The sequence below is a fragment of the Agelaius tricolor genome, unplaced genomic scaffold (assembly GCF_023055355.1).
Source record: "Agelaius tricolor isolate 1412-34295 unplaced genomic scaffold, bAgeTri1.0.p SCAF_3, whole genome shotgun sequence".
Classification (NCBI taxonomy): Eukaryota; Metazoa; Chordata; class Aves; order Passeriformes; family Icteridae; genus Agelaius; species Agelaius tricolor.
In genome coordinates, this window is record NW_027269263.1 from 10,398,109 (window position 1) to 10,424,228 (window position 26,120).

A 26,120-nucleotide genomic window follows, 5' to 3' on the forward strand; every position below is an offset into this window, starting at 1 on the left:
AGAAATGACCTCCATTATACCTTGTGAAAAACGCCAATCACTTGTTTTTAAAATTTTAAAAGTTTAATAGTAATAAAATGGTTATAAAAATAGTAATATAATTGGAGTAATAAAAATTTGAACAATTACATTAGGACAATACAAGACAATAAAAACAAAGAGTTACAGACAGTCCAGGTATCTCCTTCTGGGCAAAATAAACCCGAAAAAGGATCCACGTTAACAAAGGATTAATCCTTAAAAACAATAGTCTTTTCCATATTCATACATCTCATACATGATGCATAAATTCCATTCAAACACAGGGTTCTGTCTAGTCAGTGTCAACTTGTTCCTCTGAATCCTGACAGAGTCTTCATGGCTGAGTGAGGCAGGAAGAAGTTGGTTTCTTCTGATAATGGTGCAATAAATTCTCTTTCTCTGAAAGATTTAGGTGTCCTGTGGCTGCTATCTCAGTGCGAGTACCTCATTCCTCTCCTTAAAAAAATATCCCACATACACATTTTCTATTTTAACTACGAAAGTTCCATTTTAAGTACAAAACTGCATTTACCATACTATTAAAATGTTAATACAGCACTACTAATCAATACAGCACAATACATATAGTAAATATCTGCGTAGAGCCATATAATCTGCACTTTTCACATTAGGATGAATTTGTTCACAGAAGGAGTGATTGTGCATTGGGAGATGTATTGGAATGGGAGGTGCTGGAGTCACCGTCCCTGGGACTGTTTGAGGAAGGACTGGAGGTGGCACTCAGTGCCTCGGTCTAGTTGGCATGCAGGTGTTCAATCACAGGCTGGACCCAAATATCCCAGAGGTCTTTTCCAGCCTCTCTGATTCTGTGTAATAAAACCCGGCAGTTTTTGCGAGCCAACAACACCACGGCGCCCGCGCCCCCGGCGCTGGCCGAGCAGGGCGCGGCCTGGGCGGGGCCCCTCAGCCCCATGGCCTACAACTCCCATGGTGCCCGGCGGCGGCGGCGGTGCGCGCGGCGGCCGCGCAGGGGCTGCCGGGGGCCGGGCCGTGCGCGGGGGCCGGCGCCGATGGCGGCAGGCGCAGGGGGCGGCTGAGGGAGCCGCCGGTGCCCGTCGCGTCCATCGACCGCCGACGCCTCGCCCGCCCCGTCCCTTCCCCCGCCGCTATGGAGGCGCTGATCCCCGTCATCAACAAGCTGCAGGACGTGTTCAACACGGTGGGGGCCGACATCATCCAGCTGCCGCAGATCGTGGTGGTGGGCACGCAGGTGAGGCGGGCCGGGCCGGGGGCGCGGGCGTTCCCCGCCCCGAGGGCGAGCTCGGGGTGTCCATCGCGCTTCCGCCGCCGCGGAGCCGCGGCTGCCTCCGCCAAGGGCACGGGGGGACGCGGCGGGCGAGGGCGGGTGGGGCGCCCTCGGTGCCCGCGTTCCCCCCGCACGCCCTCGGCGGCTCCGCTGCCTCAGCCCCGGCTGCGACGGGAGCGCCTCGTGCGCCGCCGCCCGCCCGCCCTTGGGCGCCGCTCCGGAGCTCTTGGAGGGGCCGGGGAGCTCCGCGGGGCTGCGGGCAGGGCCGGTGCCCCCGCACCCCGTGGCTCCGGGCCGAACCGAGGGGATGCGGGTGGTGTCGGGGACCCGGGGAGCGGCAGCCGGCCCGGTGCGTCAGCGTGACCGCCATCGCGCCCGGTCAGTGGCTTCCCTTCTTCGACAGCGGCCGTGCAGCGAGGGCGAATAGAAGGGATGTGCTAGCGGGACGGCATCTTGCGGGCGTGGATGGTTGTCCTTTCCTTTGCCCCGAGTTCTTGTGCCGTTTGGACTCTTTGTCTTAGCTGGTGCCGGGGAGTGAGGGCGAGAGGCGAGGCCGGCGACTGTTGGCTGCAACAGTTGCAACACGTGCGTGTGAGCCTGGTAATGCTCCTGGGCTCGGAGATAGCTCAGAGCCTCTCTATCTCTTCAAATGGGATGCTGCTCTACAGCAGAACTTTTGGCAGCTGAATGTGCCTGACCAGAACTGCGGCGGTCACAAGGGAGTAGAAGATGAGGCTAAGGTTTGAAGCTAAATGGATCTCTCATTTTGTTTCTGTGAAATTTAAATGCGTATTGAATGTGCTGTGCTCCTTGACAGTAGCTTGCTCATCAAAGACTTCAAGACCAAGTACTCTGTACTCAGGATTTTTATTGATATCTTAAAACACCAGCTGTATGTGTAAATGCAATGGCATTTTTCTATGTAAGATTAAAAAAGTTTTTTTTTCCAGTTTCACTTTATGAAATATACGGAAGTGTCTTTTTTAAAAAATACTTTTATCAACTCTGTCCCAGTTACCTTCTCCTAGGTGTAAATACTTTCCATAAGTAAATACTGAGAGTTAAAACAGTATTGACGTGTTTGCCTTCAGTAGTCTCCCCGTCAGTAGCAATATCTATTCAGTGCTGTATCCATGATATTTATGAGCCCTTTGAATTAGCATGAAATTTCCTGTCATGCCAAAACAAAGTCCTCTATGGACTCCAGAAAGATATCTAGCAAAATATCTAGCAAGCTGTATCTTGGGGTGTTTTTGTTTTAGTCAGCGTTGTTGGAAGAGAAGAAATCATCTTTACTGACATAATAATTCCATGATGGTTATTTTATGCAATTAGTTTTAGTTTAAATAAAATATTATTAGTCTATTAATTTGGAGTTAGCTTATTGGAGACCAGATTTCTAGAGATGTGTCAGATATGGCATTAGAGCTGGTAGTTTTGCTGCTGGTAGCTTTTTTCCTTTTTTTTTATATGTGCCTTTTAGACAGTCTTGTTTCTTTGTGAAGTGCTGTGTGGCCTTTAAGTTTGTTCACACAGCTGGTGTGTCTGTAGCCCACTGGTATATGCTGTCTTTGCTTTGCTGTCTTTGAGTAATATTCACAATAAACAGTCTTGAATTTTTCACCTCCATTTTTCTTGTAGGAAGCAAATGCTGCCATTTAAGGTTTCTGTAATTCTCTGTTGAGTTATGCTTTCTTGCTTCCAATTGGCCACTTGCTTTTTTTAAATGACCTTTTTACATATTCAGCAAGGAGAGGAAAAATGCTTTTTGAAGTAGTTTTTTGTTTATTTTTCTCTCCCTTCTCTACCCTTTTATTTGTGCTTATGTCTTTCTCTGCTTCTCATTCTGTGCATTAAGTTAATTCTTTATTTTCTAGAGTATTTAGGACTAGAAGCTGTTCATAAGCCTTAATTCTGTTTCCTATGTTCCCTTTCCCCCACCTCTGTTGTTTGGGATTTATTTCCTACCTTCCTTGTGCCCTTAGCAATTGAAATGTTTTAATTTTTCCTCTTTCTAGATACATTTTGGTGCTAATTGTGAATTGTTTCTCAGTAAATTTTGCCCATCTAGATGGGCTCTTGCACTTGTAGTGGTTTTCCTGCCATTCATTCCTTCTCATTCTCCCCATAAATATTGTGTAAGTTATTTCTGTATCCTAGTACAGGGGCATTTAAGAAAACTGGGGACTGTGCTGGTAGAACTCAGAGGACACCTTCAGACTGCCAATTTTTCTTCACTATTTCAGGGTTTTTCTGCCATTTCCAGATAGGTGTTCTATTTTTTTCCCCAATTCAGTATTCCAGTTCCATTTTTAGAACTGTATGACTGAATTGCAAAAAAAAAAGAAAAATGTCCAGGTTAGGAATATGATATAAAAATATTAGTTCAGTGATGTTGTAATACCCAGTGTTCTGGTTTATACAAATGCTTTATGCTCTGTATTTTAAGGGATAACAGGGTGGTATTGAAGTGCCTCAACTAAACACATTAAGACTACAGTAAAGGAGGCAAGGGGAAGAAAAGTAATTTAGTTAATTATGGCCTTTGTGTGGATAGGTGGTATCACAAAAATTAAATGCCTACACTACCAAAGTGATCATAAGATTTAGAATAAATTCAAGAAAACCAGCCAGACAACAAAATACCTGCCTAGAAGTAGGTAACAATGAATTGTCTTTATTTTTTGTGCCATTAATTCCTGGACTGTGTTTGGGGTTTTTAGTAGTCATCAACCTAGTTTTCTACAAACTTTAGTGTCAGCTTTGTAGCAAAATTCTTCTAATACTGACATTAAAAAAACACCTTTTGGGCTTTTTTTGCACTTGGTAGTGTTAATTGAAGTAGGGACATTGTAGTAAAATTGATGCAGCAAGTGATGGAATTGACAAGTGAGATTTTTTGAGTGACCTTTCTTGTGTACATTTAGGGACTGACTTTTGCTCAGTCTTCTGCCAGTGCCATTTTGAGACTAAATGGGGAGGTGTAGTTTACAGTATTTATTAATTAAAAAATCCATTCTCTTGGATGTTCCCCTGGGATTGGCTCACAGATAAGCATTACATTTATTCCTTTTTTTTTTTTTACTGTTTGGTGTAAGTATGCTTGATGCTAATGCTAAGCCACTTTTTCATTGTAAGGTGGAAGGTTTCTTGATCAGAGGTCACAGCCTGAGCACGTGGATGTGTATAAATTGATGTCCTGGTAAGATAAGTAGTTGGAAGAATGCTAAATTGGGCTGTTAGGAAGTTGACAGCAATGGGAAGGTGATGAAGTCCTGGCTAGTGGGATGAGGAGATGAATCCAGCAGATGCTATCAAAGCATCCTGTCTGAGAGAGACTGGCACCTTTGTCTGGAACTTCAGGTGTTCTGCAGAGCTTCTGGGACTCTCCCTGGCAGGGGAACAGAAATTCCAGCCCCTTAGCTCATTCAGTGTAGCCTACATTGTGTTGGCAAAAAGCCAGTTTGAGGTGAAGGAAACTCCAATTTGTACCAAGCAACAAGGAAAGCCCCATGCCAGGCACAGCTATGTCTTCCTCCTTCCTCTCTTGCTGGGTGGTTGGTTTGATTTTTGTGGGGTTTTGTTTTTGTTGTTTTGTCCAAGGATCTTTCAAGCAATTCAAACAGATGCAAAAACCCCATTTGTATCTACATTTGAATGGAGGATGTAACCAGAGCATTGCTTCCATGCTGGCTGGGGACAGTTTGTTTTTTCTCCCAAATGTTTTGCAAACTTCCTGATTTCATTTGTTTTTTTTTTTTTTTTTTCTTTGTTTCCATATCTGACATTTACAGTCTCTGGTTTTGGGTGTTACTGTTTTCCTTTTCTTGCCATCTTTTGCTCCTGTCAAGTCATGCCCTGACTGTTGTGTTTGTTTCAGACAAGCAGCAAAGTGAGGCTGACATTAATTAGCTATTTGCATTTACCAGACATAATGGAAATGTTGCTGCTGATATGATATAGTGCAAGCAACGTTTAGGGTTGTGCTGTTTCTTTTCTCTCATGGGCTCCCTGTGTTTCTGAACAGCTGAACTTTTTGGGTGCTGAAGGTTTCTGTGATTAAAAGGATGGCATTTTCACAGTTTCTATCTGCAGACTTCATATGAATTAAAATAAAATTATAGGTCTAATAACTTGATCCTGCATTTTAGCATTTTATGATTCTTAATATGAGAACATTATTAAACACCATTTAGAAGATATTAATTTCATTGTTTGCAAATGCCTGGTTATTTTGGAAGAGTGGAGAGTCTGCACAGAATTCACAGTTGTAGAAGGATGTGGATAAAGAAGTCTTGTGCTTTTCTTTTCTTGTTTGTTTGTGTGCTTTGTTTTGTTTTGGTGCTTTACTGCAAGGGCCCTGTTGTGTTCATCTTGTGATTGGCAGTTGTTTTCCTTGGAAAACTGGTGTTTTAATTAGACCAGGTGAATCTTGTATGTTGTCCAGGAGGCACATAACAAAGAAAACATATTATCAGGAAGATGGAGGGGAAGAGAATTAAAACAGCACAGGCATTTGATTTTCACAATCTGGAGAGAAAATGCCTGTGTAGGTAGTTCTTGGAAAAGATTTGTTTGTGTAGTAGCCAGAAGGTTGACTAAATTGGAGATTTGGGGTTTGGGTTTGTTTTAATAGTGCTGTTGTTTAGAACTTTTAAAATTTGAATATGCAAGTTGGTTTTGTTTTGATTTACTTTACTGCAAGTTATGAATATAGCAGTATGCACAGTACTGTGTGAGGTCAGGATATCTGGCTTGCAAATGTGACTCTTCAAATACCACAGTTTCATGATGTAACTGAGAGTCTGTAACTTGTTTCTACTTAGATTAGGCATTTTTTCTTAAGTGAATTGTTGGAGGGCTTTGGGAATTGATGTACTGAGGAAGAAAACATCTGCTAATCATTGCTGCATTTGCAGTTGTTTGGCACTTGTCTGCAGGTAGATATGGTGAAAATGCAGGATTTCTGTAGAGTTTGGCCTGAGCTGTGCCAGTTCTTTATGGCTGGTAGATAAGCTGTTTTATGTGGAGGTAGTTCCTGTGACTTTGAGTCTCCCCCTGACTTATTCAGGAGAGTTCTCTTTTCAAGTAAATAGGGAATGCCCTGCAGGAACAAGAGTCTTGTTGTCTGGACAAGATCTTGCATGTATTTTGCAACAATGAGCAGTGCATTATGCTGGTTTTACTGCTTTCTCAAGTTGGGATCAGCCTGTTGTTTCTTCTGCATCTTTTAGAAGTGTTATTTTGTTTCAAACAATGTCTTAAAATAATCCATTTGGCCTGCTCATAGCTTTAACATTCTTTTTTGATTAGTAAATAAATTTTTAAATTTGTTACCTGTTTAGAGCCAGCCTAGCTTGGGGCATTCCTAGTTTGAATAGGAAAATTTTGTTATCTGTTCCAACTAAAGCAATTCCTTTGTGGAACTCTGAAACTGCATGTGTACTCACCTTTTATTCCAGAATAATTTGTATTTGCAAAATAAGGAAAGAAAAAGAAATACTGCTGTTCTTTAGTTATAGCAGGCTGAACTCTTCTAGACTGGCTACTTCAAGTAACTTTTTAAAACATCAATGTGGGTAATATTCCTGTGGATGACATCCCAGCACAAGTGCTTTTATTAGCTTTTATTTCCCAATGATAAAATGAAAATTTAGAAATTTTACAATTCCATTTGTACAGATTGCCAAGAGCAGGATTTACCATCAGGACTTTTGTACTTCTTGTATGACAGAAACTGCAGAACTGCCACCATTTCATCTCAGATGTCAAAGCCAGATACATTGCTTTCCTTAATAGAACTCCTCAGGAGTTAGTATGTCTCATTGAGAAGTGTGTCTTTCTTCACAGCTCCTTACTGTCATTCTTGAATGTTTGTATTGTGCCACTCCAAAAGTCATAGGGAATTCTGACATCACTGCCTCTATTTTCTTGTGCTCTTCTATAAAAAGTCTGTGTTGTGTTGCAGGAGTTCTTTGCATTTTTTTCCCTATTGGATGAAATAGAAAACTTACCAGTTTGCCCTGTTCTAAAGCAATGAGCTAAATTTTACACTCCTTTCAACTAATTTTTGGTTTGGAAGTTTCCCAGTAGTTTATTGGACATTTCCTCAACAAGGCTTTTTCTCCACAGGTGATGTATTGTGCATTGGCTCCACAAAGACTTTATGGAGTCTAAAGATAGACAAAGGAAGGCAGGAGATTCTTGTAAGATGATTTTCTTTGTAAGATGAAGTTTGTTGCAGCTGATTCAAGTCCATTATCAATTTAATAATACTTGACATACACAACAGTCACCTATCCAAGCATGTGACTGTAAGAAATTTGATGGTTCTTGTGCATCAGTGAGACTCCAGGTGAGCCTTGTGTTAATTTCCCTTCTCGCTTCATGGACTTCATAAGAGTAAGGTCAGACTTTGTTTATTTACTGAGCTAATTGGTGAGACCCTGTGAGCTGAAGGGCAGTGAATCACAAGGGACCTGGCATTCCTTTAAGGACAGCCCCATGGAGCACAAAGCAATAGCCCATCCACTTGCTTGGGAAAATGAGTGGAGGTCTAGGGAGAGCAGAATTGAGGGAACTCATGGCTCAGGCTCAGCACAGCACACTCGTGCAGGAGGTGGAAACAAGGACAAGCTCGCTCAGGGATGTAAAAATCCTGCCTGCATAGGCAGAGATGGTATTGAGAAAGCCACTGTTAGTGGTAAGGGCATCAAAGGCAGCAGGAACTTCCAGCACTAGATCAGGAGTTAAGGAAAAGGAGAAATAGGGAAATAAAGGCTTCCTGCTGTCCGTGACAGGTGATCCACGGACAGTGAATATGGACAAGGCTGAGGCGCTGGATCCTTTCTTTGCCCTTCTAGGGTCTTCTAGGCCTTTGGCCCTTTAGGCAGGGTTAAAAATGGAGAATAGCTCAGTGCTGCAAGAGGATTGGGTCAGGGTTCTTTTTTTTTGATATGGAGAAAACATCTTTGCGTTCTGTTTGGTGTAGGGAAGAAAACTCTTAAAATAGAAACACTAACAAGGATTTGGAAATAGAATAAGAAAGCCAGTGAAGTAAATGGGATGGGGTGAATTTGAATGGTTGTTCAGAGTGTTACTTCAGCATTTTTGAGATGGAGTCTCTTCCATCTGACTTGTCAAAGGCCCTAAAGTGCTTTTGGAAGTAACATCTCTGGCTGTTAACGAAGCTGGACAATTATAACATCATGCACTTGCTGTGTGCTGCTTCTGAATTCCTAAAACTGTGGTTTGTAATGCAGCAGATTGTAACCTACGTTTTCTCTAAAGAATTAGTGTAATGGATGGGAGCAAATGCCTTTTGATACTTAAGTGTGCACAGTTGAAACATGCAGGGACAAGTAAAGAAGAAATGAAGGATGGAAAGCAAAGCAACCTCATGAGGACTGTTAAAAGTAGAGGTGCTGGTTATTTGGAGTGGATCACAATTCTTACAGCTCACAGCTTTTTAATTTGGGAGCATAAGTGCACAATTGTTTCCCAGTGACTGCCCTTCATCCTTGATTGTCAACATCATCTTCAGATTAATCAAACCAAAGATGAACATGCAGAGGTGTATGTAACAGGTGTTACAGAGGCAGTGAGAGTGCTGATACGGTTTCAACACACTCTGACAGTACATACAGTGTAAAATACTGAAGTTCCTGTGTGCATCATGTCTTTTTATCTTAGTACTTCAGGGGAAAATGGTTTTACCATCCACCAGACACAGGTGTTCCTCTGTGAAATAAATGGTGGTTGGCAGAGCAGAGTGTAGTGCACTCAGCCATGGTATTTTGACACAAAGGTTAAAGGAGTGACACAAGATGTTCCTGTATTTGCCTCCCTGCTTTTTTCTGAGCAACATCTATTAAGTTCCTCTAGATAGCACAACTAGTAGATATTTCAAGTTAGGATCAGATATTAGGGTCCAGAGGGAAAATCTGCCTGATCACCTATGAAAAGCTAGAGTTTGTTAATGCTTTTTTTGACCCATCATGAAATGAATTCATTTCAGTTCACACTTAAAATTGCGACGAGCATTTTAATGAGATAACAAAACAAGTGTGATACTTCTGCAGACTCGTTCCTTAAATTTCCTTTGGTTATCAGAGTTAGTGTCTGTCTACATCTATTCTGTGAAGGACTGGCTGAACTGACTTTGTATTCTTAACAGACCCATATCCCTTGCTTCCCCCTCACTGGCAGAACAAGATCAGCTTTGTGTTTACTGCTTCCTGCACCGTGTTCCCAGACAGTTCTTGGTAATGGATGCTGAGGAGTCCAGATTAAGAAGTGCGTCATTAGATAATTGTATTCCAACAGCAGATTGCTTTAGTTGGGAGTGTAATGCAATTTGAAAGAATTTCCTGATGCATGGAGCACTGTAATGTTTCATTTAGTGTGTTTGCAGAGGATCCAGATTGTTCCTTCCCCATCCAGAGGTAACTGGGAGTGGTGTAAGACACACTGGTTTGCTTCTATACGTAGCTTGGTGTACCCATTTTAGCTTCCTGCAGTCCCCCTCCTTTGGAATGACTAAAGAGCAACAGTGTGCAGCAGTCATGGATTTTGGTTTCCTTTCATGGTGAGGTTGTTGATAAGGATTCCTGCTATTTGTTACTATCCCTTATGTGCTTGGATTATGTGTTCATGAGAAGCCACTTCATCTAAGTCTGATCTCCAGCCTTGTGAGATTGAGTCATCATTTTTCCCATGCCTAAGAAAATCTTGCTCAAGAGACCACAGAATCCCCAAGGTTGGAAGAGACCTTCAAGATCATCTAGTCCAACCATCAACCCAGAATAATCATCCCTAAGCCATATCCCCAAGTACCACATCCAGATGCCTTGTAATATTTGGAATATTTTTAATAAATGAAGCACTGGTCTTTGTGTTTTGTTTTGTTTTTGGGTTTTTTTTTTCCAATGCAGAAGATGAGCCTTTATCATCTCTCATTTCTTTGGTTAGGCATTTCACTTTTTTTAAGTAAGTTTGTTGAGAGGTGGTTTGTTATTTGTCTCTGTGAAGTTTGTTTTTTCACAGTCTCTAATATCAGTAGTTCTTCAAAAGTGGGCCAGAACAGGAACTTGCTCAGGGAGGCTTGCAGACCTAGTTCATGCTTTGGTCAGGTTCTTAAGTTATTTGGTAAGAGTTCAGTGCCCAATGGTCTGTTATGAGCTGCTTGCAGGGAAGGTGTCCAAAGCTGATTTGGAGAAGGACAGTTGAAGAAAATTATTAATAGCTTTCTAGAGGAGTCTTTTGAAGGAAAAACAAATCTTAATAAGGCTGTATTTCTGCTTGACCCTGCTCTTTTCCCAAGTATTTCTAAATCATTGATCTCACTGCTGTCAAATGTGATTTAGATTTACTTTGAATAATACACATAATCTGTGTTGGTGTATTATTTGCCTGTTGAGACAAATGATATTTTTCATAAATCATTTTTTTTTCTGGACCATAAAGCCTATACAATAAAGTGGTACAATAAAAGAAGGCTTTCATTTGTTGCTGTTCAAACTTTATAGGGGTTTTGCCTTGTATTTTAATATTTATTTTGTCATTTTGCATACAAGCCCTATTTCAGTAGGTTTTAAAGCTCTCATGTAATATATTTGTGTCTTGTTTTACTGCACTAGTAGAAATGTACTGTCTGATAGTAACATGTTGGTTGACCTCTGATCTATTTTTCCGTTTTAGAAAAGTCACCTAATGTCACTAAATTTGTGAGATTTAAGGATATTCATCACTTTTTTATGTCATGTTATGCTAGGTGATATACTCATAATTTGCTTGAAGTCTCAAATCTGTTGCTTCAGAACTGGTAGACTGAGTGGAGGTTCTGTAGCAGTTACATAATGCACATTCCAGCTGTCAGAAGCATCTGTTGGTTTCCTTTTTTGGTTTTGTTTTCTTGTTTGTTTGTTTTTTGACAAGAGAATTGTTTGGTAGTTGCATTAATACAGAAATATTTCCTAGATGGTGGCAATGACTGTCAGGGCTGGTTTTCTCATGGCATCACTACGTAGACTTAGAGTTGTAGAAAATTGGGAGAGTTCAATACAGTGTTATTAAAAAGACAAAATCTTCTCAATCAGATTGAGTATTATGTTGGCATATCTGTGTCTATTTGTTATTCTTAGTTTTAACATGGTATTTATTTGGAATCACTTTTAAGACCCAGGTTTTCACAGCTGCTGTTGGACTGGTTGTGAATCTTACACAAAAGTCCTGCAGGAGAATATTTTAAATGTAGTCTCTCAAAGCATATTTGTAATTACACAGCCTTTAAGTATTTCACAACTTTTTACAGTTTGTTATGAAAATACTTAAATATATACAGAGGGAGAGAGAGTGGGATGCCATGAAACAATGTTTATTTCTCTGTTTAGGGTATAAAACAATGTCTGTACTTATCAATCTGATACAATGCGTTATACCAAAAAAAACCCCAACAAAACAAACAAACCCAAAAACTAACCAACCAAAAAAACCCAACAAAAACCAAAACAAACAACCCCAAAAACCAACCAACCAACCAAAAAAACCCAAACAAACCCCCCATCCAACCAAACCTCAAACAGAAAGGAGTATAACATTGTAGCAGCCTGTGTACTCAGGTAAACATTGTTAATATATGTTTGTGTAATGGCTGCTGCTGGTGTCAATACAGCCAGCCCTTGTTAGTTCTAACAAATACTAACCAGGGTTAAATTCCTCAGTTTACACAGCAGTTTTACTTCAAGATGTTAGAACATGACATAGTACAAGACATCAAATTTCTTTCTGAGCATTATAAAGAAAAGCATTTTTTCCCCGAAATGTTTCTTGAGAGTTTGATACTTGTGGTAGAAAATGTTCAATAGGAGATTAATTTTTGTGAAACTTACTGTGAGTTTAGTTTGACTTTAAGAGATAAAAACCATGGGACAAACCATGTAGACAGAAACCTGTTCTGAGTATCCCAAGCAGGTTTAGACGGTCCCTGGCTTGTAGCAGACCTGTGTCCCTCAGTGCCTGTGCAGGGGCACTGCTCTGTCTGCAGGGAGTCTGTCACTTCTCCTTCAGGCACTCTGCAGCAGAGGAGAAGACAGATGAAAGCAAACCAAAACATCACAGCATTTTTATGTTTCAGAAAGTAATGTAGCTGTATTCCACTTTTCAGAGCAGTGGAAAAAGTTCTGTGTTGGAAAGTCTTGTGGGGAGGGATCTGCTCCCACGAGGTACTGGAGTTGTCACCCGGAGACCCCTTATTCTGCAGCTGGTGCACGTTTCCCCAGAGGATGGTCGGAAAGGAGCTGGAGATGAAAATGGTAAGTGTGATCCAAGAATGTGTTTTGCCTTTTTATTCAAGTCTTTCCTGTCCTTTGCAACAAAAAAATCAGTTGCTGTAATCTTAAAACTCTAGTATGCTTTTTAAAATTTGCTTGGAAGAAAACACAGCTGTTGTCACATCTGTGTTTTCCATTTAGCAAATGTCATGAAGTCAAAATCTTTTGGATAGTCAAAATACCTTTAATTTTTTAAGCTTTCCTGTTCTTGGAAATTTCTTTTGAGAAAAACAGGCATTTCAGTTGTAAAGATAATTGTCTGGAGTGTAGAGAACATGATTTTCTTATGTGTGTTTTTCATCCCCTCCCCTTTTGCAGTTTATATGAGATATTTCATTGAGAGGGTGACGAGTATAAGAGTTTTTAGAAGGAGGGTAGGAAATAAGTGAGTTCTGGAGAAATGAAAACAAACTTGTACTAGATGCAAACAGAATTGAACTGACAAGTTCTGTAGCTTACACATGCCACCCTACTGGGCTGCACTGAGAGACTTCAAGTGCATCAAGCAGGGCATTTTAAATGCTCTGTGGTTTTTACTTTGAAGCTTGTCTTCTGTACTGCTTCTATTTTATCCTTCAGCAGATCAAGAAAGTGATCTCAGTTGTCCCTTGGGAGTTTCAATGCTCATTTTATACCAACTAATGCTCCTGATTAGGAGCAGCAGGGGCATAGCCACCTTCTGATTGTAAGATAAATCTTAAGGGGTTTTTTTTATGTAGACACTAACAACTGCACAGGCTTTTGTTGGCATGATAAACTTGGGACTATAAATATTAATTCTTATTGTGTTAAATTTTTTCTTAATTTGTTTTTACCAATGGTAAGTCAAGGTATCAGGTGTTCTTCACAGCATTTATTTTCCTGTAATATTTATGGCCTTTGATTTCTGAAGGACAGTTCCTTGTATTGTGCTGTTTGAAAGGTTTAAGCTCCAGTCTTCATTACTGTCACCAGCAGAGAACACAGTTAGGGTTCATAACAATTAGCATGCAAACCATGTGAGAAATTGTAGGGACGATTCAGGCTGGAAATTATTTCAGGAGACCTCTAGCTCAATCTCCTCAAAATAGGGCCAACTCTGAAGCCCAGACCAGGTTTCTTTGGTCTGTATCTGCTTGGTTCTTAAAACCTTGAAGGATGGAGAATTCAATCTCTTTGCAAGTTTTAGAAATGGCACATTTGATGTCTTTAAATGCAGTTTTACATTGCTTGTACTGTGCAGTGTATAGTTTGTATTTCTAGAACTTCTCAGAATGCTTGGAGTCTGAGTTGCAGGGTAAAATATTATTTTGCTCTTCTTTGCTACTTTACAGGTGTAAAAGGAGGTTTTGTAATTGGAGTATTCTGAGTCAGGGCAGAGCCATTTTGTTTTAGGTTGCATTTCATTTGGGGATTTGGATTTGAAATTAAAAATTAATAGGGATGTTGGGCTAAATTATTATTTATGATGCCACTTAGATTTTTTTGGGGAAAACGATCAATACGTATGCAATTAATGTTATAATCTCATCTTGTTCTTCTGAGAGAGATGTGGGCTTGTTTGGTAAGAACAGGGATTTGATAAGAACAGAAATTATGATTTACCAATTGAGTTTGAAATGTCTTCTCTCCAAAATTCAGGCAAATTGTGGTCTAAATGGTGTTGTCACTGATTTGGTCTAGCTTATGTTCAGTTTGTGGTGTTACATCTGAGAAGATGGGATCAAGTAGCTTGGAAAGAAAAAAGATGACAACCTCTTATCCTGGCTATGCTGTGTTGTAAGAAGTGCCATTAGAGGTCTATTTTTAGAGGTAATTTTATCTGTAATGAGGTGGATGTTGAGGTAGGGTTGAAGAGGGATTTGGGATTTTCCAGAGGGAAATATCTTGCAGAAAAGGATTTTATCCAGATGAGGAATTTCTTTACAAGTTGAAATTGGACAAGAGAGATCAGTCTTGGCATGCTGCTTTCTGAATGCTGGCATTGAACTCTCTGTGCACACAAATAGTTTTGTACAACTCTCTCTTCTCTTTTGACTTCTGTTTTGTGATTCTCTCCTGTGTCCATCATAATGCTTGCTCTACTGGTATTGTATATTAACACAGCCATTTCAAAATAGCTGCTACTCTGTGGTTCTTACAAGCTTTAATTTATCTCTGTTGTAGTGTTGGCATCCAGAAAGCTTCCCAGGTTTTAACACAAAGCACTTTTGACTGCTCTGCTGTTCACTTAGGGAGGGACAAGTAATACCCTTTGTACTATGATCACTGCAATAAATAAGAGTCAGAAAATATCAAAGATAAATTTTCCATTAAATCGGAAGTTCTGTATTTTTATAGCAGGCTGATCTGTATATTCTACAGAGAATGTGTGTAATTTGATGGGAAGGAAATGTTCTCATCATGCTTTTGCTGTTTATTGTTGGCCTCTAGTGATTCAGCACATATGGTGTGTTTGATGTGATGATACCACACTGTGGTGTTCTCTGATCAAATTGCAAGAGAAGCAACACTTATCAGAGAACTGGGCCTGGTCTTGTGAATTATTAAATTGGCCTTGCAGTGAAGACCTATAATGGTAGTTCAGAAATGGAAACTCAGAGAGAACATACCAGTGGCCAAGTGGTAAATGCTTATAGGTTCCTTTTTTTTCATTTGTTCCAAGAGAGGAAACTGAATATTGTTCAAATTCTGAGTGGACAGAATTGATCCAGAACACAGGAATAATTAATACAGATCCATTGCTTGATAAATCAATATTGTTTTGTTAGCCTTTTGCTCTCTACTTCAGATAGGAATCTCTTACCCCTAGCTCCCAAACAGTGTGGCCTGCTTCACTGGGTTTGGCTTTGTAGAAGCACTAGAGAGGAAGAGCTTTCCCTCAAAAGTGCTTGCAGTCTAGCTGGTGTCAAGGATGGGAAAATGGCACAACAGTTAGTATTTGGGAAGTTCTCATTGCCATGCTGCTGGAAATCCTCTCTGGTGGTGGCCTTTTATGACTCCCAGCAGCTTCTCCCATTGGAAGTGAGTAACATTTCTATTGCTTTAGAGAGGAGATACCTGAATAACTGAAGTCAGTAATCTTTGTATTTTATTGAACTTCTTAAAGGAGTGTTATAGAGTAGGACATAACAAGTACAGTTTGGTGGAGGGCAGTCCTGAGAAAAGTCAAGTAATGTATGTGCTTTTCCTGGGAATTAACTAAGGTTTGCAGGGCTTACTACAGGATATGGAAAACCAGAAAAATACAGACTGTTGCTTTATTCATGAGATATGGTGGGTTTTTTCTTTTTCTGAAAAGCAGGATCTGTTTGTTCTTAATAGCTGCCGTTTTAGTAATTTCTTACAGTGTGTAATACTGGATTTCATCATGACCAAAGTGTCATTTTGTCACACCTTTATCTAGCATTTAATCTTTAGTATAATCAGGTGATTAATTCTTCTGAAGATACTGCCTGAAAAGCTTCCAAAAAGTAACGTAACTGAGGGAAGACTGATTTACCAGTTAAATGAGTGATAAAAAAACATTCTTTGTGGAAACCAGAAAAGTGGGTTGCTGAATGTAGGCTAGCTAAAACACTTTCTCCTTGCCTTGAGCATTTTTACCTTTAGAGAAATGCAAATCCTTCCTCCTTTCCTAAAAACTCCTTTCCATTAAATTGGATCTATTGGGAAACTTTTCCATAGGTGTTAGCAAGTTGAAATGCAGTGTCTCTGACCCGAGTGTGTCTTTTAAATATTTATTTTAAGAAGCTTATAGGTAATACTGAAAAAAAATTATTTATACATAGAACTAAGCCTAGTACCTGAGTGCAGATTCCCATGCCACCAGAAGGAGACTCATTTAAGACTAAAACAGTGTCTGAGAAGGAAATCATCTCCCAAGGAGGGACATAACCAAAGAGTGCTTGGTCCATATCTTTCAAATGTAACACTTGGCAGTATCTTGCTGTTTATTTTTCTTCCTGGCTTAAGGCCTCTCTTTACTCCCTTAGGTTTAATTTTCAAGAGCATATGAGCAATACAATACTACCAAACATATTGTAGTTTTTTCCTCTATGTGCATTTTACTTTGTTTCCTCTGAACAGTAAATAAAACCTGTTAAATAACCTGGAATGTAGAAACCCTTTAATTTTGCACTTACTTTGGAGACTGGTATGTCATTTTGCCTATTTACCAACCAATACAAACAAAAGCTTTTTCCTGATGATGTTTTCTTCATAGCTCTTGTGCCTGCAGAACAGTAGGGGTGAAAGTCTGGTTTTAAAAATTTTTCCTTAACAGATCCAGTCCATAAAAATCATATTTCTATTGATGATACACACACCTTTGACTGAGCAAAACATCAACTCTCCAGATAAGCTTTTCAGACAGATGAGTTGATTATTATTGTACTACCTGAATTTTGTACCAAACCAAAAATATCTTTACCATTTTGTTGTGCTGCTCATACTTTCAGGGTGTTGTACAGACATCACAGGAAAATAGAGTTTTAAATTCATCAGCCCCTCAATAAGAAGTTGGGTGTTTTTTTGTAACGAAATTTCCGTAAATACTTTGAAAAATTAAAAGTTGAGAAGGATAATGCATATGTTGTCTCTTCTTAAATCTGTCTCAGAACTGATGTTGTTCTTTAATTGAGTCTCAAAAATATTGATGCACAGCATCAGATTTCCTTCCCATACAATAACACTACTTCCAATGGCATTAGAAATGTTTCTTTACTCTTTCTGGTTCTTCCTATGAGTAAATTATGAGAAATATATTTTGCCAAAGAAGTTCAGCTCTGTGGAGCTCAGTGGTGCTGTTTTCTGTGTTCAGATAAGAAAATACATTGAGCCGTTGGCATTAGGTCTATGGCAATAACAAGCATCATCAAGTCAACTTTGTTATACAGAGTATCTGATTAATAGGCCTCATTTATATGTGTTTAGTTAAGGTCTTATTTCTGTGCATATTGCTAATATGTTACACACTCTCATCAATTCTAGAATAGCATGCACATCTGTCTGCATGAATTTGTGCTCTTTGTAATTGAATCTGGTACTGAAAGTGAATAAAATGCTATATTAAATATGATTAAAAATGTTAAACACCATTCAATGCTGTTTCTCTTTAACTGCAGACCCTGCTACATGGAAAAATTCAAGACACCTTGCTAAAGGTTGCCTTTATCCACTTGCTTTTTCTCCCTACACCTGAAGTGCATGCTTATATACACTAATCACATACATTTCATGCCACATGATTGATTGATTACACTTTTCCTTTCACACTTCAGCTACTGTGGTGATTATTTTGCTGTCTTGTGATCTGATTGATTTTCAGCTTTCTGACCTTGTCGCATTAGAATGAGATAATTTTTGCTTTTCTTCTGTGCCGTTGCTGCTTCATAGAACTTCCTGCACTTTTAATTCCCAAATCCTTAAAAAAAAACTTTGTTGATCAACTTTCTTAAATTTCAACTTAAGTGAAAAAAATGTTTTGAAAAGATTACTCGATTGTAGGTAAACCATGTGTTTGCCAAAGGGCCAGATTTCTTGTAGACAGTTCTTGTAGAGCAGATGGCTGTGTCAGGGAGCACAGAGGAAATTACCCCAAACTAAAAATTGGAAATGGAACTTGCCTCTAATACTTGGAAACCTAATAGTGAAAAAGTGAATATCTTGCAGTATGACACAAATTGCTGTCTGTGCTACAAAGCAGGAATTGAACAAAACCTCCTTTGCTGTTTCTGGGACTGCTCTTGCATAGTCCCCAAGTAATTCTGGACCTCAGTGGTGACTGACAAGAGTGAAGATGTTTGGTCCTTGACAGATTTGGGAAGAGACATGTTCTCCTAAGGCTTCTTCGTTATGCAGAATTCTTATGTATTTTCTGTTTGCTTGCTTTTAGTTCTACAGGTTTTTCTAACTTTTTCTTTCAGCTGTAATTTGATCTCACTTGCATGGTTTAGAAAAAAAGATGCTAAATGCTAGCCTTTTCTTTCCCAGGTTTTTAAGCTATTGCTAATAATTCTTTTGTTTTCTGTTACAAGCTGATATTTAGTGAACAAGACCATTTCTGAAAGATTGCAGGGTGGGTGATTAGCTCAGTCATAGGTAGGAAGGTGGACCTTGTGTAAGACAAATTAGACATAGTAGTGAGGTGCAATGTTTCAATAGCCAGAATCATAAATCTATTTATACTGAGCTATTTAACACCTAATTGTAGAAAGCTAACTAATTTTTCTTTTGCTGCTTGAAAAAAAAAAAAAACCTCATAGTTTTCAATGACCAGGCCTTGGAAAAAATGTTAGTAAAAAAATCTACTTTTTTCTCATGTATCCATTTTTGTTTCCAGAGGTAGATGCTGCAGAATGGGGTAAATTTCTTCATACCAAAAATAAGGTATGTTTACTCTCTTGCTGAAGTAGCAGTGTCATAAATATGTTAACAGATACATACTTAATTCTGTTATCTCTTCCCTTGACTTTCCTGAAGAGGTTTATTGGTATTATTATACCTGCTGTACTGTATGGCAGAGTATTGAAGAATTTGTTTTGCTTTTCATGAGTAGAAAACTTTTGAAAACATAAAATGTTAAAATATCTGTTGTGTGGGGCATTGATTCTGCTGAGTTATCACAGTCCTTTCTGGGTTATTTTGTTGTTTATTCTATTTTGTGCATTGCCAAAATCAGAATGGATGTCAAAAAGACAAGGACAGATGTAAGCACAAGTCATTTCAGTCCATTGAAGAATTGGCTACTTCAGAGGTTTGTTAGAAAGCTGTGAGAAAGAGAAAAAAGAGCCTCATGTGCATCAGGGTGAAGGAACACAAACTGAGACGACCTAGCACCTCAGGAAGAGTCAAAGCTGCATTCTTGCTTGAAGACAGTAATATTTTTGTTGGCAGATAAATGATACAAGTGTTTATTATTTTCAAGTGATTTTCTCACCTTCTAGGCAGTGCTAGAAATTGAAGTAAAGTTAGAGAGGAATAGAGAGGAAATCAGTGGAAGGATAGCTCTGTGCTAACCTTTTTAGGTCAGTGGCAGGGGAACAGTTTTTACAAGAGTGGAAAAATTTGAAAATGAAACTGCCCTTTGTGCTCTTCACTATGAGAAAGGATTTAGGCTACATGTTGCTTATTAACTTCAAAGGATTACAACTAGACTCAAAATGGAATTAAGTATTTGGAGTTCTCTGTAAGTGGACACAAATTAACAACTTGTGTCTGATATTGGTCATAAGTGCTAATAACTGCCATTTCACAGAATTAGTCAACAGATTAAATACCAATTTCTGTAATTTTTAGCACTGATCATTCCTGTTTACATCAATTTAAGGACTACAAGTAATTCTTACATATTTTTAAAATATTCTGTATACTTGGAGAGTTTTTCACCATCCCTTGGAGAACATTATTTTGCAGTTAAGTAAGTGAATGCTGTCTTTGATTTTTAAACTTTTTTTTTCTTCCTTCAGATCTATACAGATTTTGATGAAATTCGTCAGGAAATAGAAAATGAAACAGAGAGGATTTCAGGAAACAATAAGGTAAATCCTGTACTGTCCATCTGTTGTCTTGCTATTGATTTTCTTGCTGCTTAAACCATTCTTAAAGAGTTTCAGCAGCTGGGAGTGAAAAGCACCTAACTGTTCTAATGAAGAACATGGGAATACTTCTTGCTATCTTGAGATTTTTTTCACTGTGTTCATGAGAACAATTACTTGAGCTGAAAGACAGAGAATTGTTGCTTTTCTTCAAGATTCTGTAATAAAAGTGCAAAAAATAAACTTTCAGTTAAACTTGCTTTAGTTTTTCTACATACCTGGCTTTATGTAATTATAAAACTGGCAGCTGACAAAGACAAAAGAATTGGTTGACAGATGGTTGGCTTTTTTTCCTTGCTATGTGTTTTAAGGTATGTGGTGAAAGAAAGTCATTGTAGTATGAAACTACAGCCTTTGGATTTTCATGTGATGAATTTAAATAATCCAGGGCAGTAACTATTACTTCTTATTAATGTATTTCCAGGGGATCAGTCCTGAACCCATTCATCTTAAGATTTTTTCAGCTAATGTTGTAAATCTGACTCTTGTGGACTTACCTGGAATGACAAAGGTAAGGTGCAGAATGCTCCTCTTCTGACTCAGTGTGTATTTTTGAACAAGGTGTGCCTGTTCACTCTTTGTCTTTGTTCTGCAATGCCAGATAAACTGCTTTCCTGGGGTTAAGTAGTGTTATGTAAATTTGACATGTCACTGTCTTCTGGGGTAAGATTTGGGTTTCTGCTGCACTTTGCTGATGTCAGAGATAGATTTGCTTACGTTTTTCCTCTTTCTACATCTAAGTGATGGTAGGTGTGTGGGCTGCGTGTTCCTTGCCATAGAAGAGGTAGCACTGCAGGTCTCAGAGCTGTACCTGCAGATAGATGAGTATTTGGCAACTTGGAAGGTCTCTTCCACATTGCTTCTCCAGGAGTGGCTGTGTGTATTTTGTGTAAGAGGCTGTATAAAGTGAGGGTATCCTAAGAGAAATACTCAGATCCTGCTTGTTCAGGTTACAGATAGAATAATTTTCTGAGACATGAAGATGACAAGATGACTTCCTTCTCTGCCCATGCACACATCCCCACCCCACTCTGCCAGTTGTGCACGTGGTTCTTGGACAGCAAGCCTCATGCAGGTACACAAACACAATTTTGAACAGTTCCATCTTGGTTTTTTTCTCTAGGTGCCTGTTGGTGATCAGCCTAAAGACATTGAACTTCAAATAAGAGAGCTCATCCTTCAGTTCATCAGCAATCCCAATTCCATTATCCTGGCAGTCACAGCTGCCAACACAGACATGGCCACTTCTGAAGCCCTGAAAATAGCTCGGGAGGTGGACCCAGATGGTAAGCACCAAGGCTAGCTGGATGCTGTAATTCAACTGCTTTTTAAAACTCAATCCTAAAATAAAACTGAAGTTGTTTGAGCAAAATATAGTAAGAAAAGTAAATGTCACCACATTTCCTAGAAAATAGAAATTTGATATTTGCTTAAAGACTTCTTGCTGCAGTCTCTGCAACTCCAGAGGCTGCTGGGATGAATCAATAAGTGATAAATTTCTGGCTTGCCAGCAGGCCAAGTAACTGTTCTAATAGTCATGAAGTCACTTCTGTTTCCACAGCAGCAAAATGGTGTTAAGAATGGTTGGGGTTTCCAGAGTTTTAGTAGTTCACAGTGGTCTCTTAGGACAACTTCATGCTTTATTGTCTAACATTGTTTCCTTTGGTAGAGAAAATATGCCACCCCCAACTAAGTAATTGACTGTCTGTTAGTTTAGTGACTTCTGGTAAGGATAAGATGAATTCTGTGCTCTGTATTTATGTGGGAGAACTCACACATAATGATTTAATGGAATAGGAAGATTATAATTTTATATTTACCTAAGGACTTTGAAACAGATCTGAAGCTACTGCCTGCCTGCTTCTTGCTTTTGCAAAGTGCTGTCAGTACCCTTGACTAACAAATGGCATTGTGTGATTTGAAAGAACATGGATTAATACACTTGGAAAATTAACATACAGAAATTAGGCTAAAATTTAGTGTTGGTACCCTCAAATTTTTCTTTCCATAAAATGTAACATTTCTTGATTGTTTTCAAACTCCAAGTCTGCTTTGACTTGTCTGCCACATAACCTTGAGGGAAAGCCTCTTCTGGCAGTCTGCTCAGTTAAACCATCCTGGTTCAAGATATCCCTTTTATTTTACTCCTGTAAAATGATTGACAGGGTCTTTTGGATCACTTCCCAAAATTCTGAAACTTAAAGGTCTGGAGTGGCAGATCATGTTGCAGGTTCTTCAGGAGTAATGCTATATAGTAAGAACTACAGTACTAAAGTAGCTACAGTCACATGAAAGCTTCAAGACCCAAGAATTTACTGATTTTACTGAGATACTGGTTTATTTTTTTAGACTCAAAAAGTGTGTTATATTTTAAAGAAAAGGTTCTTGGCACGTTTTTTTTCAGAGCAGGAGCTTATGACATATTGAGGTCCCAGACAAATCCTGTGTGTGTTAACCTACTGGTTTAGATGGGCAATATTTCCCTATTTAATGAATTTAGGTCACTAATTCTCCATTTGCTGAATTATGAGTTTTAGGTACTCTGATGAAATCAGAACATCCCTGTGAGTGTTTTCCTTTTGGTAGGTCGAAGAACCCTTGCTGTTATCACAAAGCTGGATCTCATGGATGCTGGCACTGATGCTATGGATGTGCTCATGGGAAGAGTGATTCCAGTGAAACTTGGCATCATTGGAGTAGTGAATAGGTCTGTGTGGGCACAGTGGTGCTATTTTTAAAACTCTGTTAATATGAAGTAATGCTTCTGCTTTTTTAGCCATGAATATAGCTTTAAAAATAAGGTGACAATGTTGAAATAAACTTCTGAATAAGCAAGTGAGAAACTTGTTGCTCACTTCTCAAAGCCTTTGTTCTTCCACTCAACCAACTGCTAATGGAGACAGGAGTAGAGACACTTCTAGAAGAACTGTAGTGTCACCACTTCTGCTGTTGTCCTTCAGCTTGAGAGGTGCTCTGGTCAGCTGTTCACATTAGCTCTGATCCAGCACAGGTCCTGTAAATATTAGTCCTAACTGCATATGACTGTGGTTCTGTTTGCTGTATTTTTTTACCTTACTTAGGTCAAATCTCATGTAGTTTTGGTAAGAGTATTGCTTACTCTGTGTATAGTTGCTACCAATACAGATTTGTTGACTATGCTGCATGGAGAAACAAATAAAAACCTTTAAAGTCTAAGGAAGGTGAGTTATGTGTACAAAGCAAAACCCAGTTGTTAAATGTTCTGTCCAGACAAGCAGAAGTGTAACTTACTTTTACTTTGCATCCAGTAACAGTGTGTAACTCTGCCTTTTACCTTCAGGAGTCAGTTGGATATTAACAATAAGAAGAGTGTGGCTGATTCCATTCGTGATGAGTATGGGTTTCTTCAGAAGAAATATCCTTCCCTTGCCAATAGAAATGGAACCAAGTATCTTGCTAGAACACTGAACAGGTATTCCTTGAAGACATAAACTAATGGGTTAGACATATGTGCAGAGCTTTCTTTTTGCCCTTAGTGTCTCTTTTGGTGCTGTACAGTCATGCATTAAAGAAAACTCTGGTTGCAAACTCTTGTTCTCTCAATTTCTGAATTTACTGTAATTTTCCCAAGTAAATGTTTTCCTTTGGTGGTTATTTTGTGTCTTTTCTCTGTTTTGATGGAGATGATAAAGCTGAAACTTTCCTCCCTTCTAATGAGGGACTGTTTTCTATTTTTAGATTGCTGATGCATCATATCAGGGATTGCTTGCCAGAACTGAAAACCAGAATTAATGTTTTAGCTGCCCAGTACCAGTCTCTACTGAACAGCTATGGGGAACCTGTTGAAGACAAAAGTGCTACTTTATTGCAGCTGATCACCAAATTTGCCACAGAATATTGTAATACTATTGAAGGAACAGCAAAATACATAGAGACTTCAGAGCTGTAAGTACAGATGTTTTCCTGCAGTATTGACTGAGTGGTTTGGTTGACCCAGTGGCTCTTACTGGCTCTCACTGGCAGTATTACTACACTGGACCATAACATATTCAAAAAAGTTTGAATCCAAGCAACTGTAAAAAAGGTTTTCAATGAGAGCTTTCTTCTTCTTATTTGCTACTTCAGTTATTATTTTCTTCTTTCAGATGTGGTGGAGCCAGAATCTGTTATATTTTTCATGAGACTTTTGGAAGAACTTTAGAATCTGTTGACCCTCTGGGTGGCCTTAACACAATTGACATTCTGACTGCCATTAGAAATGCCACTGTGAGTGTTCTTCTGTATTTCTGAGTGTTGTGGCTGTATGTTAGATAGGAAGCTAAGGTTTAATTCTATATAAGAGGCACAACTTTGAGGTGGTTCAGTGTTTTCCTGGCAGATTTGGTTTCTTGCTAATGTGGGGATTGGTGTTGCTGAGAATTAACGGAGTAAGGCCACTTTTAAATTTTGCAGTATATAATAAAATATTCACTCCTTCAAGCTTGACTTTGAATGTCAGACATGTCAGTCTGCTTTTGTACTGTGTCTGTTGTGTGTGGACAGACAGGCAGGTTTCTGCATGGTCTTGGAGCACAAGGTACTTCATAGCAATGATCTGTGTGTATGTTCCTATCCTCCTGTAAATGTAAAATGTAAAAACAGGATTTAGTAACAGGAAAGAAGTCATATTTCAGGTAAAAGATGTTATATGTGTAGCTAAGCATTGGTCTGTGGGGTCATAAATGAAATTACTCCAAACACTGAAATTCACCTATCTTGTTGGTATGGCATTAGTTGTCCAAGACTGTCCAATAAATAATGGCAGTTTCTCTCTCTGAAATTAGAAAGAAAATGTCTTTGTCTTTATAATAGATTTCATCAAAATTTGGATCCTCAGATGTGCAGAAGCATTGTTCAGATTTGTAAGCCTAAAATGACATAAGTAGGTAGAAATCTCTGAGACTGTATAAGGATGCTAGTTAATCATTGTTTAATACATTTTGTCTTAAAGATAGGAACTTACAGCTTTTATTTTTACATATACTTGAGATTTCTTCTGGGTGTCACTGTGACCTGATTTATTCTTAAATGCTACTTTTTAAAGATGCTTCATATTTTATAAACAATTTAGCAGCTTTTTCCCTCCTTTTGAACCAGGGTCCCCGTCCTGCCTTGTTTGTTCCTGAGGTTTCCTTTGAGTTGCTGGTAAAAAGGCAAATCAAACGTTTGGAAGAACCAAGCTTGCGCTGTGTGGAGCTCGTTCATGAGGAAATGCAGAGGATTATCCAGCACTGTAGTAATTACAGTACACAGGTAAAAATGCATGCTCTGCAGCTGGGATTGTAATCATGGCCTGTGTGTGGGTGTGTGATTACTTGCTTAAAAACTTCTGGAAGTCTCACCAGTAAAATTTGGGTTTGTTTTTAGGAATTACTGAGGTTTCCTAAATTGCACGATGCCATAGTTGAAGTAGTAACTTGTCTTTTGCGTAGGAGACTTCCTGTCACAAATGAAATGGTAAGTTTCCATCTACTGTAATTTTGCTGGTAAAAGTGCATGTTTTCTGGAGTCTTGATGTTTCTGTTTGCACAGGAACCCAAGTTATTAAAGGAATCTTAACTTATTTGTTAAATTGATAGTTATTTAATATGTACACGTTTTGATGTGTTCACATTTAATATGTACACACTCTTCTATATTAGAGTATAGATACATATAAAACAAAGGGGTGGGGTTAGGGTTAAGCATGTTGTCCCCTATGTTTCAATTTCCCAAGAAGAATTCTACAAAATCTCAATTTCACATCTTCTAGTCTTCCTCATATAGGTTATTTCCCTCCCTTGTAAGAGAAGCTGTGCAATTACTGTAGAGTTTGGGGTGCAGTGATGAAAATTAAATTGTAATCCTTATTCTTTGTGTTTCAGAGGCTTGTAATGCCCTTACCTAGTGATAACTAAAAGTTCAACT

At 39.0% G+C, this 26,120-nt stretch overlaps 1 protein-coding gene across 4 annotated transcripts in view; it reads left to right on the forward strand.

The window, feature by feature from the left end:
* The first annotated feature begins 1,010 nt into the window (after window positions 1-1,010).
* DNM1L (dynamin 1 like) overlaps window positions 1,011-26,120 on the forward strand; it is a 36,375-nt gene continuing 11,265 nt past the window's right edge. For 2 of the 4 annotated variants that reach the window (XM_071422441.1, XM_071422444.1), the window contains exons 1-13: window positions 1,011-1,252; window positions 12,453-12,600; window positions 17,724-17,762; window positions 18,941-18,987; window positions 20,067-20,138; window positions 20,620-20,706; window positions 21,319-21,481; window positions 22,782-22,902; window positions 23,515-23,646; window positions 23,913-24,119; window positions 24,320-24,440; window positions 25,311-25,466; window positions 25,581-25,670. In XM_071422441.1, coding sequence (XP_071278542.1) covers window positions 1,151-1,252; window positions 12,453-12,600; window positions 17,724-17,762; window positions 18,941-18,987; window positions 20,067-20,138; window positions 20,620-20,706; window positions 21,319-21,481; window positions 22,782-22,902; window positions 23,515-23,646; window positions 23,913-24,119; window positions 24,320-24,440; window positions 25,311-25,466; window positions 25,581-25,670 — 1,485 coding nt within the window. In that variant the 5' untranslated portion in view covers window positions 1,011-1,150. The remainder of the gene's footprint in view (window positions 1,253-12,452; window positions 12,601-17,723; window positions 17,763-18,940; window positions 18,988-20,066; window positions 20,139-20,619; window positions 20,707-21,318; window positions 21,482-22,781; window positions 22,903-23,514; window positions 23,647-23,912; window positions 24,120-24,319; window positions 24,441-25,310; window positions 25,467-25,580; window positions 25,671-26,120) is intronic. The other 2 variants (XM_071422442.1, XM_071422445.1) reach the window with 1 other exon arrangement.